At 36.1% G+C, this 18357-nt stretch overlaps 1 protein-coding gene across 3 annotated transcripts in view; it reads left to right on the top strand.

Annotated features, from left to right (window-relative positions):
• Nucleotides 1-18357, top strand: part of SPOCK3 (SPARC (osteonectin), cwcv and kazal like domains proteoglycan 3) — a 163240-nt gene that overhangs the window by 128518 nt on the left and 16365 nt on the right. For all 3 annotated transcript variants that reach the window (XM_015625632.2, XM_015625631.2, XM_019006448.2), the window contains one exon: nt 13260-13379. In XM_015625632.2, coding sequence (XP_015481118.1) covers nt 13260-13379 — 120 coding nt within the window. The remainder of the gene's footprint in view (nt 1-13259; nt 13380-18357) is intronic.

Here is an 18357-nt window from a genome sequence, read left to right as displayed (position 1 = left end):
CTCATGTACAAGATACTTAAAACTATGACCAGTAGTAGTAGTAATAGTAGTCTTTAAACCCAACATATTTTACAGAACACAAACTCATAAAAACTGTTTGCAAATCATAAAGCCCACAAAAATAGCCCTTGTTTTCCATCTGCTTCAGGCACAGTGATGTAACATTCAGTTCAGTCTGAAAGAAGCATTTTAGTGGGTAATGATTTATTCTTGATGTTTGGACAAAAGACACAAGGAGCCTTGGAAGTAATTTTTAAATTCTTAGCTATATATATTTATATGTAGAAGCAAGTTAACTATACACAGCATGAAGATAAAATTATACTGAATTTCGTTACCACAGGGGTCATGGAATAATTCCACGATCTACTATTCCTTTTTTTCCCTATTGCTCCAACTCAAAGCAAAGTTTCTCCAGACTGGAAGTATGCCCCTTTTGTGGTTTAAGGACTTCCACAATGGAAATAGAAATGCATATATCCATTAAGAAGGCATTTGCAAAGAGATTGATGGTGTTGGCATGTGTTTGTTAAGCACCAGGCAAACAACCAGTCCATATGTGCAGATTGCTCCCAGTGCACACGCGGAGAATCTGGTGTGTCCTGGAGGCGTGCAGCTTAATGACTTGAAACTTGTATGGTACACTCTTCTGGGAGAGCTGAACATGAAATTGTCTGGTCAGAGCTTCTGCTCTTGTTCTGTTATAATCTGAATTTTCTTTTGATTTACAGAGTTTTGGGGTAGATAAAGAAGAGCATTCTAAAAAGTTGAAATATGGGAACTCTTTTCCTATGTGATCGAGCAATTCGTTCCAGTGTATCACGTGGAAATTGGGTCATTCTGTTACATGAATCAAAATGGAATATAAAATGGTTATCAAGCATTATAAATGCTTATTAGTGTTATTTTGAGTGACAAGAAATTTCTTTTGCAATGGAAGCCAAACAGTAACAATGAAAACAAAGTACATATGCCTATTGCAGTCTTTACAGAGGTCTTATTTTTTTCAATCAAAGCCTCAGTGTTAGCCTGCATTATTTTATTTTTTAGAACTTCGAATTAACTTTTATCTGTGCAATATCAGGCTGTACAAAAAAAATGGACATTTACCTGAAAACAATTTCCTTACTTCTTTCAATGCTGTAAGAGAAAAGGGGTGTGTGTGAACTCAAAAATTGCATATTTCTGCATTTCTTTGTAGTGATTGGAAAAATATCAATCAATTAATTTAGATTAAAATGTTAAGCATCTTATCTTTCTGAAAAAAAGTTTTACATTGTACTATTTTTCAAAATATTAATATTTTTAAAAAAATTTGTTTTCTCCAGGAAAAGAATCATTCAGTAACAGTGTGATAATGATGAAAGATATTTTGTTACAGAAATATGTGCTGAGTGACAAATACTTGATTTCACAGGAAAATTTCAATATCAAAGTGATTAAATGGGACACCTTGATTATGTGTTGTACAATGAAATGCAAATAATGTGTGGTTCATTAGCTCTTGACACTTCAAAATGTGATGGACTAAAGAAACAAACAGCCTAGAAAGGAGAAAAGGGGGAAGAAAGAAAATGGGAATAGCAAGGAGATGATGATTCTTTAATTACGTCTTTGGCTCAGGAGCATAGTTTTGTGCCCACCAAGGCAGGTGCTTGACTGCCTTGTCTAGATAGAAGAGAGAAACTCACTGTTTTTTATGTCTATATTCAGCCATATATTTATGTATGTTTCGATCTTTTGCTGAAGAGCTGACCTATTTTGTGTGTGTGTAGTAAATGAGAAGCAAGTAAAATAGAGATACCTAATATACCTAGTTGACTACCTTTCAGGGAGATTTTGGAGAGTTTGTGTGAATTGCTCCTCTGTGGGCCATTACCACTGCCTATATCCTCAGGAAGTTTCTTCTGATTATCATCACTGTTGAGTGACAGAATAATCAGAGTAGCTATTGCCTGCATCTTCTTCACAGGTGATCAATATCAGTGTATTGAAAATGTCATGGTTTCTGTTTCCTTCCTTATTAATTTCTTCTAAGAGACTTACCTAATACTCAGGCATTTTTGGACTTCAGGCAATGACTAGACATTCAGTATTCATTTAATTTATTTTAATCAGCTATTTGCTTGCATCAGATGATTTACGCAGCAGTGTCATGCTGGTAGCAGGAGTGGTTTTGCGTTCAGTGGACCAGGTGTTGTACATTGATACTATTTGGTCACAACTCCCTCATGCTGACTCCTGTTGAAATAAACAGTACTGGGCACAAGTCTAAATTGAGAGAGGAGTGGCTGGAGAGCAGCTCTGCTGAGACAAATCCAGGGGTGCTGGTCAGCAGCAGCTCAGTGTGGGTCAGCAGGGGCTGCCCTGGGACCCAGAGGGCAAAACCCCATCCTGGGGTGCATCAAGCACAGCACGAGCAGACAACCAACAGAGGTGACTGTCCTGCTGCATTCAGCCTTGGGGGGCCTCACCCTGAGTGCTCTGTGAAGTTCTGGGCCCTGCGTGTCAAGAAGGATATGATGGTCCTTGGATGAATCCAGAGCAGGCCGATGAAACTGGTGACAGGGGGAGCAAACAATGTACTGTGAGGAGAGGATGAGAATTTTGGGCTTGTCAGGTTTGAAGAGTAGGAGGCTGAAGGGTGGCTTCATTGCTCTCTACAGCTCTCTGAGGAGGTGGAGAGGGAGGTGCTGAGCTCTTCTCCCTGGTATCCAGTGATAGGACACGTGGGAATGCTTCAGAGCTGTACCACAGGAGGGTTAGACTGGACATTTGGAAACATTTTGTTAGTGAGAAGGTGGTCAAACACTGCAACAACCTAGAGAGGTGGTCAATGATCCTGTCAGGCTTTAAGAGGCATTTGGACAATGACTTCAATAGCATGTGTTGAGTTATGGTCAGGCATCTGGACTATTGTAGGTCCCTTCTAAGTGAAATACTGTTGTAAGTGAGTAGACATTATTTTAATTTGATTGCTAACTTATGATTCTGTTTAGGACTCTGCCCACTTACTTGCTTGTTTAATAGATTTACCCCAAATGCAGTATAGCATTCCTTGAGGCACAAACAGAAAAATTCACAGATGTAATTTCTAGTATCTGGAAGATAATAAAAATAAATTATTTTCTGTGTTTTTTATATGTTTTGTTCTTCACAGCCTATACAAGAAAGTCATTTTCTTGTAAAGTTTGAAGTTTTAATGAGTTTTTGGTTTATTTTTGTGTTTTGAGGCTTAAACAACAGTTTTGATACCATTTTAAATTGCAAATTCAACGCCTTTGGATTTGGTGGGAAGTCTGTTCTTATTGTAACTTCCCTTATCAGCTTGGAAACATTAGGTTTCAGTGTAATTTTAATTTTTTTTTGGAAATTTTTTCACAGCTCAAGTTACTGGCTGATTTAAAAATAATAGCTGAAGTTGTACTGAAGTTTTTTAATACAGAATGTTAAACTACATTACCATAGTGGCAACTGCTGACCATACTGCATCATGTCCTGCAAAAATTTATTTAGTCATGGCCATCAGCTGTGGGACCCCCCGCATAAGAAGGACATGGACCTGCTGGAGTGAGTTCAAAGGAGGGCCACAAAGATGCTCAGAAGGACTGGGACCTGCAGTTGTTCAGCCTGGCGAAGAGAAGGCTCTGGGGAAAGCTTATAGCAGCCTTCCAATATCTGAAGGAGGCCACAAGAGAGCAGGATGCTCATGGCATTATCCAGCTTGGCCTTGAACCCTTCAGGGTTGGAGCATCCACTGCCTCCCTGTGCAACCAGTACCAGAATGTTGTCACCCTCACAGAAAAGAATTTCTTCCTAGTGTCTAACCTAAATTTCCCCTCTTTCAGTTGGTGCCCATTACTCCTTTCATTGCTACAGTTCCTGATGAAAAGTCCCTCTCCAGCTTCCCTGTAGCCTGTCTTGAGATACTGGAAGGTTCCTATGAGGTCTCCATACAACCGTCTCCTCTCCAGGGGCTGAACAGCCCCAGCTCTCTCAGCTGTTGTCATAGGAGAGTTGCTCCAGTCCTTTTTTCAACCTCATGGTCCTCCTCATACTTGTTCCAACAGCTCCATGTCCTTCCAATGTTGGGGACACAGGAGCTGGATGCAGTACTCAGACTTGATCTCACAAGATCAGAGTAGACAGGGAGAATAATCAATTTGCTGGCCATACTCCTTTTAGTGCAGCCCAGGATTCCCTTGGCTTTCTGGGCTGTGACTGCACACTGATGGCTCATGTTGAGTTTTTCATCAACCACCATTCTGAATTCCTTCTCTGCAGCCCTCCTCTAAGTCCCTTCTCCATTCAGTTTGTAGGTGTGCTTGGGATTGCTGTGACACAAGACCTTGTTGACCTCCATAAGGTTTGTGTGGGCCCACCTAGCAGGTGTGTCAAGGTCCCTCTGGATGCCGTCCCCTTCCCTCTGGCATGTTGACTGCAGCACACAACCTTGTGTTGTCAGCAAACTTGCTGAAGGTGCACTTGATTCCTCTGTTCATGTCACCGACAAAGATGTTGAGCAGTATCAGCCCCACAATATAATTATTCTCTACATTTAATGACCTTTTAAAATTACACAGTACATCCAGTCCTATTAGACTTCCAGGTGTGGTTTTAAATTATAAAAAAGATACTCTCTGCCATGTACAGCATGTTGTAGGATTATGTAATATTTATTTTTCATCATAGTTACCAACCCTTACTAATCTGTGAGCAGCCCTAGAAACTTACTTACAAACTTCCATTTCTAAAACAAGAATTCAGTGTAAAATGAGACTAAACTAGTGTTTTTTCTCTGTAAGTTGATTGTATATTAAGAAATAATAGCAGTGCTGGTTCTTAAAGTAGAAACATGTGGAGGATGTCCTTTCAATTAATCAATTAATACATGCAGACAAAAGCAAATAAAATCCCAGGTCTGGTCATGTGTTCAAGCAATAGCCTTCAAATTACAACTGTGAAACCAGGAGGAAGTTTTGAGGCTTTATGCAGTAGCAGTAAGGGTTTTTCATCTGTGTTGAAGGTAAACTGATACTGAAATCAGTGACAAAACTCCCACTAAACAGAACCAGGATTTCTTTTTGTTTAATGAAATAAGAGGCATGGAGAAACTCTTAAACTTGGACCTGTTGCACTGCAAGTTAATTTTTTTGGTGGTAGCGCCTGCTGTTGAGTCCAGTAATCTCTGCACACATTTGCCTTGCCACAGCTTCACCTTTCTAGATGTGAATTTGCTGTTTGCAAGTCATTGAGGAACATTATGGACATCTTGAAAGTGAGGAAATGGGCCATGGAGACAGAAAAGCAACAACTTTCTGAGCTCAGTGCAGTGGTAACAAAACATGGGGTTTGAGCACAGTGAATTCACATGTGGCTGTCATGTTTTGAAACTCCCTGAACAGCCTCATGATGCAGCTGGCCCTATAGAACAGAATAATCTGGCAGGACTCTGTAGTGCCATTTTGATTTAATGGTGATCATTGTTGAAGAAATAAGGAGCTTTTGTGTGACCACTGAAATTCAGGTATAACTATGATATATTTCTGCATGTTTCTCTGTAGTTATTGATGTGTTTTCAGAAATACAAAATTTTTCTAAGGCCGCAGCCCGAAAAGGGCAAAAAGAAACATGCATGAAATTGAATTTCCATAACAAAAAGAATAACAGCTAGAAAATGGTGTTAAGAGTCTTTTGACAGAGAACAGAAAAATCTTTGCAAAAAATAGACATAATTTCACACTATAAATGTTTCTTACTGTCTTCAAAACCAGTATCAGTAGGCATTTCATTATTTCTTAAAATAATTAAAATACTGGTTTTGTTTTTCACTTTTAAGTCTCAGGTACTGATGCATTATTTTCAGACTCTTGCTGATGTCACTAACAGTTTAAAGACTTCTACAGATTTTATAAACAATACAAAACAGTGATGCCATTATTAGGGACAGTAGTTTGGAAGTCTCAGATACAGTGCTGAAGAGGCTTACAGTTGATGATACTTGGCAGTTCTTTTCAGCTGCAGGCAGTGGTGCTGATAATCATCACAACCAGTTAGTATAAATGCCTTTCATGGCTTATGATTAACAAGTAAAATTATAACTGAATAGCTTACTACCTGGCATCTCTAATTGCCCATACTCTTTTTGCCTTGAAAGGTTCTTAATCACCATGTGAAAAAACAATGTATGTTCTAATTATATAGATTTTGTCTAAAATTCAACACATTTTCTTACAGATCTTTTTTCAAAATATGTCATATTTCTTTAAACGAAAAGGTTATATTTTTCTTCTCTTTTAATAGATTGAAAAAAATATTAAATGTAATTTTTCATTGTGAAAAATATCAACAGAATTGTTTAAAGATTCATCACTATTTTGATCAGTGTTAGCATTCCTTTCCTCTTCAGAGAACCAAGTAGTTGGCCTAGACAGCAGCCAAGTGAGGGTGAGATTCTGGCACTACTGAAGTCGTCAAGAATTTTACTACTGATTTCAAAAGGGTAAGGATTTTAAACGAGCTTTGTTGTGTTCTGCATACACAAGGTGCTGATCTGTGCCTTCTGTCTGCAGCTCCTTTTGCAAACTTCTGTCTTAGGAAGTCAACACGCAGACAACACTGCATGCAGGTGGCCAGCAGGAACACTAGGGCTGGAAAAGAATTTTCTGAAGCCTGTCACGATACTAAGACTGACCCCTCATGCTGTCTGGTTTGGATCTGATGTTGATTTATGTCACATACAGTATAGTCTGTGTGTTAAAGGGTCTCTCTGACACATATGGAGATTGCTGTTGGTAATGCAATATTTTTTGATTTAAAATATATATATATTAATAATCACGTTAGAAATTACCAAGGCTAAATAAATTCCTATCTCTATGAATAGTCGTATACAGCTCAGAAAAATTCCCTGATCTATATCAGACATTCATGAACAATCCATTTAGTGCTGAATGCATAGACTAACAAAACATAATTGCACTTCGCGAACATACGTCATGTATGCATTTGTAAAAATTTTGGGGTTTTGTGCCCTAATAGTTCTTTTTTAAACTCATTAGTTTCTGCATTTCTCCTTACTCTTTTGATTAGTGAATTTCTGTGGAGACACAGCTGCAGACTGCATTTAGTCAGCCAGCATTCTGATTTCACTGAGGTGATGGTAGTGTAGGAGAGTTTGCATCACACTGCCTGTTATTTCTGGGCCAGAGGAATTGGGTCCTGCTGTTACATTACTATATAATGGATTAACTGTTGTGGGTTTCTTCAGTAGTAGAGAAAGAGTTTGTCTACCTCTGTACGTTAGGGAAGATACAAATAATCAGCTAAATTGGAGTAATTCTGCCCTCTTGGTCCTCTCTGAAAGGTCTACAAGCAACTGTGCTCTTTAATGAACAGTTTTACTTGATTAAGAGCAACATTAATGATTAAACATTCAAAAGAAACACATGAACAAATGGTTAAAATAAATACAAAGTGGTTTAAAGCATCAGATCACAATCTAAATATGAATAAAGTAAATTGCTGCAATGCAGCCTTGGATCTGTTAGACTTCACTGGGATTCAATATGATGTAAGATTCCTTGATGCCAGACACTTGTAGTCCAGACTGTAGTTAATATCTGTTAAAGGGTGATTGGTCATCCCACTGTTCAATTCTCCTGCCCTTCTGTGCCAGAGAAAAGGTGCAAACCAAGTGTATGAGGAGTAATAATTTTTTCTCAGAATAGAAAGAAAGGTCCATCAGTCCCTTATAGGTTCTGTGATGTAATGCACTTGTAGCATCTTTTATCAGGAACAGAACATGTTTGATTTCAGAAAATACCGAATTTGAAATAGTGAAATAATATAGATATATTTTAAAATTTTCATTATAAAGAGCATTGTTCAGTGATATTTTTACTTTTGTCTACTATATGTTAAGGGGTTGTGTGTCAAATACATGAAGTCTTTACAGGTCTCTGTCAGTCATGACATTTAAGGGAAGAAAACATCCAGACTTTGTCCCAGAGCTGTGTAGTTCTTTCAGGAATCCCAAAAACTGAATTTTGAAAACTGTCATACCTTTGGTTTATGGTTTCCTTGAAAGCTTTCACCACCAACACAAGTTTTGGTCTGTCACTATTTGATACTTCCCACATCTTTTATTACATTAAATACTGGATTCAATTGAATATACAGAAATATTTGAAAATTATCTTGGAATATAGCATAATACAGTGGACCATCTCTTTGCTATCTTCTTTTGCTGTCTGTGTTCATAACTATGCAATTTACAGATTAATAACATTTTCATCATCAGAAATTAATAGTTTAGAATAACAGAGCACGATAATGATAGCCAACACTAAAGGTTAGCTGCAGTTAGCAAAGGAAGCCATTGACTGTCCTTCAGAAAATAAATTAGCGAATTCCACAATAGGTCTGTGATACTTCAGAGAGATTAAAGAATCAGTATTGTCTTACTTAATTGCAGTGTCTTTGTAAGTCCATGTATTTTAAGTTGAAGACAGCAACTTGGCGTAGAAATTCTGTGTGTTGTGGTTATTACTATTTTTCCCACACTCAGAAACTATTATTGTATTTAAATGTGAGGTCTTTAAAAACTGTGAGGACACAAAAAGATCAGATTTATTTTATGAAAATGTAATTTATTGAAATAATTTTGCATTTTATGAAGCATTAATCATGTGCAGAATGTCTGTATGGAACATTAATTTGGGGCAGTAAGAATAAGCAGCTGCAGTTCCCTGATACGGTATCTGCAGCTTTTGTATTAATTATCTCATAACATAGACTAACCGAAGTAGAAAATTCATTATGTTTAGTTAAATAGTAAGGAAATCGAAAGGCTTTTATTTGTTAATGTCAAGGTATTATCTTCCTAAAATCACTGGCCCTAGAGCTAGCAGATGGCTGATAAATATCAGCTTATAGAAATAGAAATATATGCATTAATTTTTTCAGTTTGCAGCATTTTTTTAAAAAACAAACCAACCAGTTCTAACTGTATATCTGGGATGGTAAAAAGATGACTGAAATGCCTGTCCCATCCTTTAGTTACAGGTTTGGAGGGATTTTTGTCCTTCTGCCAAATTTATTGGGTTTTGCTATCACATTTCTTTTTGCCATATGTTACTCTTCCCATTTGTGACAGATGATGCAGAGCTAGAAGTGCTGCTCTATATTGCAGGAATTGTAAGTCACTTGCATACAATTCTTAGACATTTAGAATTAGCCACATGGGTACTAGCCCTTATTCTGGAGCCAGGAATTTTCAGTCCAAGTAATCAGTTCCTCAGGGCTAAATTCACAAACCTCTGCAGAATGGCAGCCTTGCAGAGTACTGTCATTGAGTAGTTACGTGTGCTGTAATGTTCCAGATTACTATAGCAGATAATGTCTTTAAAGGCAGCACTGAGTTCTGATGGCAGTTCTAGGGTTACTGTATTTTCAGAAGAATGTTCAAGTGCCTGTGCTGGAACAGATGCTCAACATTTACCGTACAGCCATATGATAGTACATGATGAGTAGGTAACACTTTATTGGGCTATATGAGCATCAGCTGTGGGGATGACGCCTAATAATCCCGTTCACAGCTGACTGAGAATTGCTGCTCTAACCAGGTTTCTGGGTGTCTAGCAATCCTGGACAGATGGATGCAATCCTCAAGTTACAGCATGAGGAAGTACTCTTGTACTTTTCAGGGAGAACAGTACAGAGCTACAGAACAGTTGATAGTAGTTCATTTCAAAGAGGTGTTGTCTCTCAAAGGCTGAGGAACCCTCACATGAATTGCGTGATGGTCACAGGACATGAATGACTGACTGGACACTGACCTGAGCAGCCTGATGTAATTAAACCTACGTTTAGCTGAGAGTAAGACTGAACTAATTATGGAGACATTGTTTGATTCTGGGAATCAAACAAAATCGTATTGTTTTTTAATTACAATGTTTTCTTTAAGTCATATGCAGTGATTCTAGTATGTTGAAAAAGTTTGAATAGCAAGTCTTTCTTTGGTACACACTGACTGCTCAGTTGCCCATCTCACATGAAGTAATTACTAGTTGACTCTAAAGCACGGTTGATACGTACCCTGTTCTTCAAGTTTTCTATGTTCTCTCTTTATATTTACTTCCTGTTTATTTTATTGTATAAATGAATTTATGAGTATAGTTCTGCCTGATTGAATGAGATTGTGTGTACTGAGGAAGAACATCTGTATAGTGTGTGATATCACTTCTTTTTTTTTTTTTCTAGATCTTCTTTTGACCCTTTACTTAGTGAAAGATACTGCTTGATATAACAATATTGCAGTGTACTCATTATGTCCATTCAATACTTACCAAGCTACAGATAATTTTTTATGTGTCTGTGTTTATATAAAAAGGAAGCACTATTAAAATAACTTACTTTCTCTTATGTCAGGAAGCTAAGATTGCTTTAAATATGTTAGGGAATTCAATACATTATTTAGCTAGTGCTAAAAACATGTTCCACATGTCTTTACAGTTTTCAGTAGCACTCTTTTTACTTCATTAATTAGCTTGAGTTGAAAGGCACTAGAAGAACTCAGGCTGATACAGCCTTTTCAAATATTTTACTTCCAATCTGTAAAATATATTCAAATGCCAACACAAATCATAACATTTACTGTATGTGAAAACAGATTGAACAGTTGTTTCCACCTAACATTTAAATAATATTTATCATAAAGATATATGTGGATTAAGTACCTATACATTTTAAGATACCTGCTTTTTTTTTTTTTTGCATAGCCATAGCTGTTAATTTAGGAGACAGTCTCATTGCTTGAAATGACAGTAGACTCCAGTAACCTTTGAGCTAGTGACTTTGTATTACCTTGTACTAATTCTCTTAATGGCTACTAAAATTGATTGTAATAGGATTGCCTTGCATTGGCATTATACAAAAACAGAAGTACTTCTTGGCAGGTTCCTGAGTGGATTCATGTGATTTAATATGCATTTTTTGATTACTGTCTAACCTTCTACAACCTTTACTGTCTGTCTTTCACCATTAAAGATTCATCTCTCAGTCTTATCAGGTGAAATAATAGTCTGAATAGGTCTGAATTACCTCATCTTGACCTATTTTAAATCAGACAAATTTTGCTCAGTAATTTCACTAGTCTATATCTTTACAAGCTCATCACTGAGATAAAAAGTTCCTAAACATTTTATGTATGTTTTATGTATGTAAACAAGTATGTATCAACTAATTAATCTAATTTTTCATCATACAGTATAACCTCGAGCAAGCATGTTTCAATGGCAAATAGCATTCTAGTTGAAAGGATTGTTTGGTTGATCATCTCTGTTACAGAAGATGAAGTTGAACATGAATGTGTTATCTCATTCCTGACTGGTTCGGCTTTGACCAGCAGTCAGTCTGTCCTGGAGCCAGCTGACATCGGCTCTGCTGGACATGGAGGAAGCTTCTGGCAACTTCTCACCCAAGCCACCCCTGTAGACTCCTGCTACCTAAACCTGGCTGCACAAACCCAATATACAGCTGTAATGGAAGGAGAAATTAAAGAGGTGCAGAGTATCCCGAGTTAATAGCAGATTCTTTGTGCTGAGCTGTCAGCTGATTGCAAGAGTTGGTTCAGGAAGGTGTCATTATAGCAGACATAGAAATCCCATGTGCTTGAATTATGATATGTGATCTTGGATCAGGAGACCATTTTCATCTGGTTGTGGTAATACATTTTTGAGTACACATGCCTATTTATCATTATTTTTTTTCCAGCTCCCTATAAATTGTCGGGAAAGAAATAATTCTGTTACACAATAGAGAAGCAAAAATACAATTTTTATAAAAACATTGATCCGTAATATATGCAAATGTATGTGTAGTTAAATTGTACTTTAGTCTTCCATTGATAGAATCAAAGCATCAAGAGGGACTTCAGTAAAGAATAAATAATCCTGTGCTTAGATGCGTGCAGTTGTACACTTACTGATAGTTGTTGACATAATGATGTTTCTATCCTATTTCAAATTACAAATAGGTGTTTCACAGTGTTGTTCAATTTAATGAAGTGCTAAAAAAGCTATGTCACTAAATGTGTTGGATTGCTACACAGTGAAGGAAAAGTAAGCAAACTGGAGATTTATTTTCAAGAGTGTCACTGTGAAGCTCTGCCATCTTAGGTAGGAGCTCTTCAGGTTGTAGCTTAGTTACTGGTAGACCTGGAAAGTGATCCCAATTTGGAAATTACAGCTATTGAGAATGGCAGTGCAAGGTTACCTATGCAGGGATGCATCTGGTGTCTTTTCTGCTCTTTACATCTTCCAGATCCTGTCATTTCTTTAGTCTTGTCTTAGCTTTTCCCAAACAAATGGGAAGATGGAGTTCTGGGAGGGATGTTTCACACTTGCTTCAGGCGTGCCCTTTCTTTGTCTTCTCAGTGACTAAGCCTCTTAACTGCACCTCTCTCTGATATCTACTTCTGTTGCTGGCTTGTCTACAAACTGCCGGTGCTGGACAGCACTTCAGCCAGTCTGCTACTAATCTGCTGCTCCTGGTGCTACAGATGCTCCCTTTGGTCTGATGTACTTTTTCTGCCTTCACTATTTCTGGTCAAAGAATCCATCCTTTCCATCATCAGGTGGCTGTACAGTTGCCTGTCTGCCATCGTGTGCACACAGGTTCGGTTTGTGAAACTCCATTCTATGGTATAAACTTCCAGCACATCGCTGAAACACTTGTGCAGGAATCTGTTTCCTCTTTTCATGCCTCACCATAGGAGAGCAGGTTGGGTGTTCATTATTACCTGCCTAAATTGAACCTCTGACCTATTCTGGTAGGACTTAGATTGGCATTGCCTTAATGAACATGAAAATGAAAAGAGAAAAAACTGTCATTGGTGTCTCAGCCTCATCTGCAGTAAGATGTGAAAATACCTGTGCTACAATTGTTTATAGTAGTTTGCAAAGGAAGTTTTCTATTTCTTGGTATCAGTAATTTTATAATTCCTTTATACAGCAGGTATTTATTTCTGAGAACCTTCAGCAGGTATTTATTTCTGAGGATCTTCATTGGGTTTTGAAGGCATACCTAAGCAATGCAACTGAAATTAATTAAAAAAGCTGTGGAACATACATGTTTGTATTATTATGTGGGGTTTGGTTTTTGTGGGGGGTTAAGGGAATTTTTTGAGCATTATTTGAAAAGTTCTATTTAGCACCCTGGAGAAAAACCATTAAACAACTCTGCATTTTGTTTTTTAGTGTGCAGTGACCTGGAATTCAGGGAAGTTGCAAACAGATTGAGAGACTGGTTTAAGGCACTTCATGAAAGTGGAATTCAGAATAAGAAGACTAGGATTGTTCAAAGGCCTGAAAGAAGCAGTAAGTGATTTCTGCTTGTTTTATTTGATGTTTTCTTTGATCCTTTCCTGTTGTTTTTCCATTGCTAAGACCTCCTTTATTCTCGTGTGCTTTAAATAGGCATGTGTGCAAAACTATAACTTTGGGCTTATCTGAAGTTGGTTTCCTATTTATGGCTTAGTACTAATACAAGATGTTCACTTTATATTTTCAATATCATTTGGCAGGACAGCTACCATTCACAATGCTTGAATTTGTGAATGCTATCAAATTAAAGGAAATAAATAAAGGAGCTTAAATTATGTGTGACCCATCTTTGCTAGTTGATGTCACTGTAGGTACTGGTACAGAAAAACAGATGAAAAAGAAGCTTGTAAGTAAAAAGAAATTTTTAAGGGTATACTTGAAATTGGAAAAGACTAAGGAGTACTAATGACGTGGAAACAGTAGGGGCATAATTTTTTAACTCCCTCAAATATTTAAATAGATTTTTTTTGTTGTGGAAAGTAGTTGCATTTTAAAATGTAATTATCAAAGGACTTAGAAGAGCAATCGAAGTGTGCAATAATAGCTCCAAAAGTGAAGTCCTTCTGTGAGAGTAGTCAAAATGGATCTGATGAACCACAGAACTCTACCTTTTGTTATTATGAAGAGCAAACTATGAATTCTTCCAGAGTATATTTCACAGAACTTGACCACCACTGGCTTCTTACTTTACTTATTTTATTTTTAGCTTTTTAAGTATTTGAGGTTTTTTTTTAGCTTTTGTTTCTTTCAATTTGTAGCATTACTTTTTTTTTTTTTTTTTTTTCAAGAAATACATTAATTTCACTTAATTGGAAATGCCATTTCATTGTGTGATTTTTTTTCTTGCTAAGAAAATGTGTATAATTCTGTAAACCAGAATGAATTAAAGATGGTTCTGTCTTATCTGGGAATACTTTTCTTAACATTGAGAAAAATTGTTTCTGAGGTAAGATGGTAATACAGAAATGCCACTTTTTATTGATACTGAAAAAAAGTTACATTTAAACCCATATATTTCCAGTTTACATTCTGTTTAGTGCCCATAATTGGCAGGTGATCTGCTTCCTGTGCAGTAGAGTAAACAATAGAAGTACAAAGTTTGAATTCATTAAGTAAGAATTTGTTGTATAGTTAAAAAGAAAGTGTATCTAATTATGTTGGTTAGTGTATTGCTCAGCTGAAGGTTAATTGAAATATGTAGTGTACTGTTTCTTGCTGAATTCTGACTTTGAAATTTGGGCAATGATAAAGGAAGCAACTGTATAGCTATTAAGTATTATGTCCTGCATAAATAGCAAATCGGTGTTCCCAGAAATTGGATTCCATGTAATGCAAGAAAATAAAGTTTATAATTAATACTTTTAATACATTGAGGTACAGTGCAAACAAAGTTCTTAACAGTGGGATTTTTAACTTGGCTTTTCTCCTTAAGCACACGGGTGGTTTTGATAAGACTTAAAATCTCTACTTGAAACAGGGATTTGTCCTGTGATGTGAATGTGAATATACTATAATTGTATTTATTATGTCACTTGTTTGTCTGCAGATTCTTACTTTATAATAGCAAAGACTATATTTAGACTTAAGATCCAAGATTTTGGATCTTAGGAATATATGAGGCTAGAAATGCAAGAATCTTGTGGATTTTTTGGCACTCAATTTTGGAAGCCTTCAAGTCATAAAGTTCTCTCCTTTGGCATTGTACAGAATCTGCACATATTTTAGGAGGTACATGAAATTTAAGGCACAATTTAGATTGCATGCTGTTCTGCCATTTTTGAGAGATAGAATCAAGTGTTGATTTGGATGGCTAAGAATAGACTTTGCAGGGCTCTTTTTCATCAGCAGGTAAAAGATTGGAATCTCTGTGGAAACTTCTGTTTCCTATATATTACTGACTTTAAATTATTTTTCAATATTATTATATCGTCCTGTTATAAATTTTGACTTGTTTTTATCATGGTATCAGAATTTGGAATGATGTCCTAAGTATTAATTTATTACTGATTCTAAATTTGATTGAACTTTGATGATAGGCTTTGGAATGCTTATTTTCTGTTTACTAAAATAAAGCAAATCAAGTTTTACAAAACGGTTACATGTGAGACATTCAGTTTGTCCTATATTTTCTTCTTTTTCTTTTCAAAAAAGAGATATTCAGCAAAAACCTACAGTGTTTCATATTTGAACAATAAGTTTTCAGTGGATAATGTTTCAGTAGTGCGGTCAGTTACACAAATTGCATGTGGCACTATATAATATAGTGAAAAAATACTGTGTTTAGATATAAACATCCTATTTGTGCAGTATTTACTCAATTTTATAAATAGCCAATATTTAAATGTTTGTAATAATTTGACATGCTACTGCTGGAAGGCAGTCCATCTTTGGACAGAAACCAATTGAATGAATGTATATTCAGTAATAGGTTTTATTTCATTTGTAGCTTTGGGGATGCACAAATTATTTTAAAACTGGTTTCAGTAGTGCTGTATGTTTTTCCTGTTATGTAAATTTCTGTATTTCAAAATTTCTCATTTAAGACAGCAAAATACATATTGCACTTTATGAGAAATGAACAAGTCTGTTGTTTAGAAGAAAATATTGTATCACTATGTCCCTGAAAATGCAAAAAGAAACATAAAATGTGATAGCCATTTAACATGGTAATGTCCTTTCTTATACCATTAAAAAATTCTTTAAATTGTTCTTGAAGAGCAAAGTTCTCAAGTAATATCACTTGATGGCTGCTTCCAAAGTCATAGGAGGTCCAAGACATCAGGCCTATTGATATCTAAGTATATCAGGGCATCCAGGCCATACTGATACTGCCCAGTCCCTATTTTGGAGGTGCCAGAAAGCTACAGCTAGGAATAAAACTTGCAGAGAAATTCTTATCATGTCTAATGACTTTACACTTAGCTCATGAGACATGGTGGTCTGTGCAGTGAAACAGCTGCAACAAAAAGTCAGCTGAATGCGACTTCCCCTTTCAGAGTCTGATCTAAGAGATCCCTGGAGCTGTTCATTACCCTTGGGGAGTTAAAAAATCTTTTTATCACCCTCTTCCCCTAGGCTTTCCTGTATTCCTATCAGAAAATTCCTTCCTCACTGAAAAACCATTCTGCATTTAAAGCAGCAACTTGTGGCATCCTCTCTGGCAGTCTCTTTGTATTTTAGCTTTTTTTCATATTTCAGTCACTTTGGTGGCATTTAGGACAGGGTATTTTAAAAGACTTGAGCACAGTCCTTCTGACCAAGGCATGGTGCAAGCTTATAGTGCCTCACTAGTGCTTTTTAGAGTTGTTCCAGCTAATAAATAATCCACTTTGTTCTATACAATCATTAATATACCTAAAAAACCAAACAATAGTGTTCTGCTAGAGCCATCAATATGCTGTTAACAAAAATGTCAGGTGCCTACATTGCTGTGTTTTTACAAAGTAAGGTAATTTTATATTATTGACACTTCTTTCCAAAGCAGAATGTTATGAATAATCAAGAGTAGGATATTTCAAAAAATAATAGGATATTATTTCCAAAATCCTTTTTGGGACCAGATGTGGTCAAATGTAACGTATCTAAAAGTATCAGTAATATAGATGCTACATACACCCTTAAATCTTTTTCTCAGGCCATTTATGGTCTAAATAGATGACACAAAGGGGAAAAGTAAATTTGACTCCCATACTACAATAAGACACACATTATTTTTAGTTTATGGATCAGAATATGTGGCGTTAGAAAAAATAAGTGACATTTTATATACCTGTTTAAAGTCTATTAGAATATTTGTTTTATTTCTATATTACTTTCGTATGATAAAACGCAAAATGGATGCATCATATGCAAGCAAAAAAAAATAAAAAATACCGTAGTCCCACAAATATTTTTGGTAACAGGCAGTCTATTTCTGAGAAATACTTGTCTACCTTGTCATGTTAAAAGATAAAAGACCAGAGGCCAAAGGTAATAAATGGAGACTCTTCTTATGGCTTGGTAATAATATGATGATTTGGAGCCTAATACACTAATAATTTTGAAAATAACCTAAAAATACAAGAAGTCTGAAAGCAGATTACTTATAAGTGGCTTGTCTGGAAGTAGCATAGTAAGATATTACTGCACTAAAATTGACAAATCCCTATACAAAATTGCAGTAGGAAAAGACTAATTTATTTAAAAAGTCAATAAAATAAGCAACTTCAGATTTTTGTCTGAAGATTTTCATTTCATTCTGACTGTCCTCAATTCCTTATTGATGAAGAGATAAGCTGATATTATGCAGTGATAAATTATATTTCCCTGATCTTCACTGCCAAAGCATATTTGAAAACCCTGATATACAAACAGAACTCATGAGAATAATAGTGTTTTCCTTACTCCTAGAATAAGAAAGGAACTCCTAGAGCTGGAAAAAACTGTGTTTTTTTGATATCTTCAAAACACTGATGGCTCCAGAATTTTTCGAATTCCTGAGATTATTTCAGAAACCTGAACTGCAAAGTCAAGTAGGCTGACAACCTGACCCATAGTTCCAGTTTACTAGAAAGAAAAGGTTCTTCCAATGAATTTCTGCATGTGTCAGGTTAGCTCATGCAAAGGCACCCTCAATGCAAGGGCCTGGAAGAAGAAATCCAGCCAGAATTAATTCTGAACAGGAATTTTAATGGATCCATCTCTATTAAAAACTAAGTCTCTAAATGAACCACATGAGTGTTGTTGACTGAAATTGGTTTTGTGTCAATCTTTTGTACAGAATTATCCTTACACACAATGAAACATGGGGGTTATTTTATTTTATTTTTTTTATTTATATTTTATTTTATTTTATTTTTTCCTCAGTTATCTTTTTTCCTCTAACAGTCACTCCTATTAATAAAATAGTAAATCTGGTGTCCCAAATAACAAATTTTATCTGATCCCTCAATATATTAGGAAACTGATAGCTTCTAGGAATAGGATTTATGTT

The sequence above is a fragment of the Parus major genome, chromosome 4 (assembly GCF_001522545.3).
Source record: "Parus major isolate Abel chromosome 4, Parus_major1.1, whole genome shotgun sequence".
In the NCBI taxonomy this organism is placed as follows: Eukaryota; Metazoa; Chordata; class Aves; order Passeriformes; family Paridae; genus Parus; species Parus major.
Note: the sequence above shows the minus strand (reverse complement) of the source record. Positions and strands in the feature narration are given on the sequence as shown.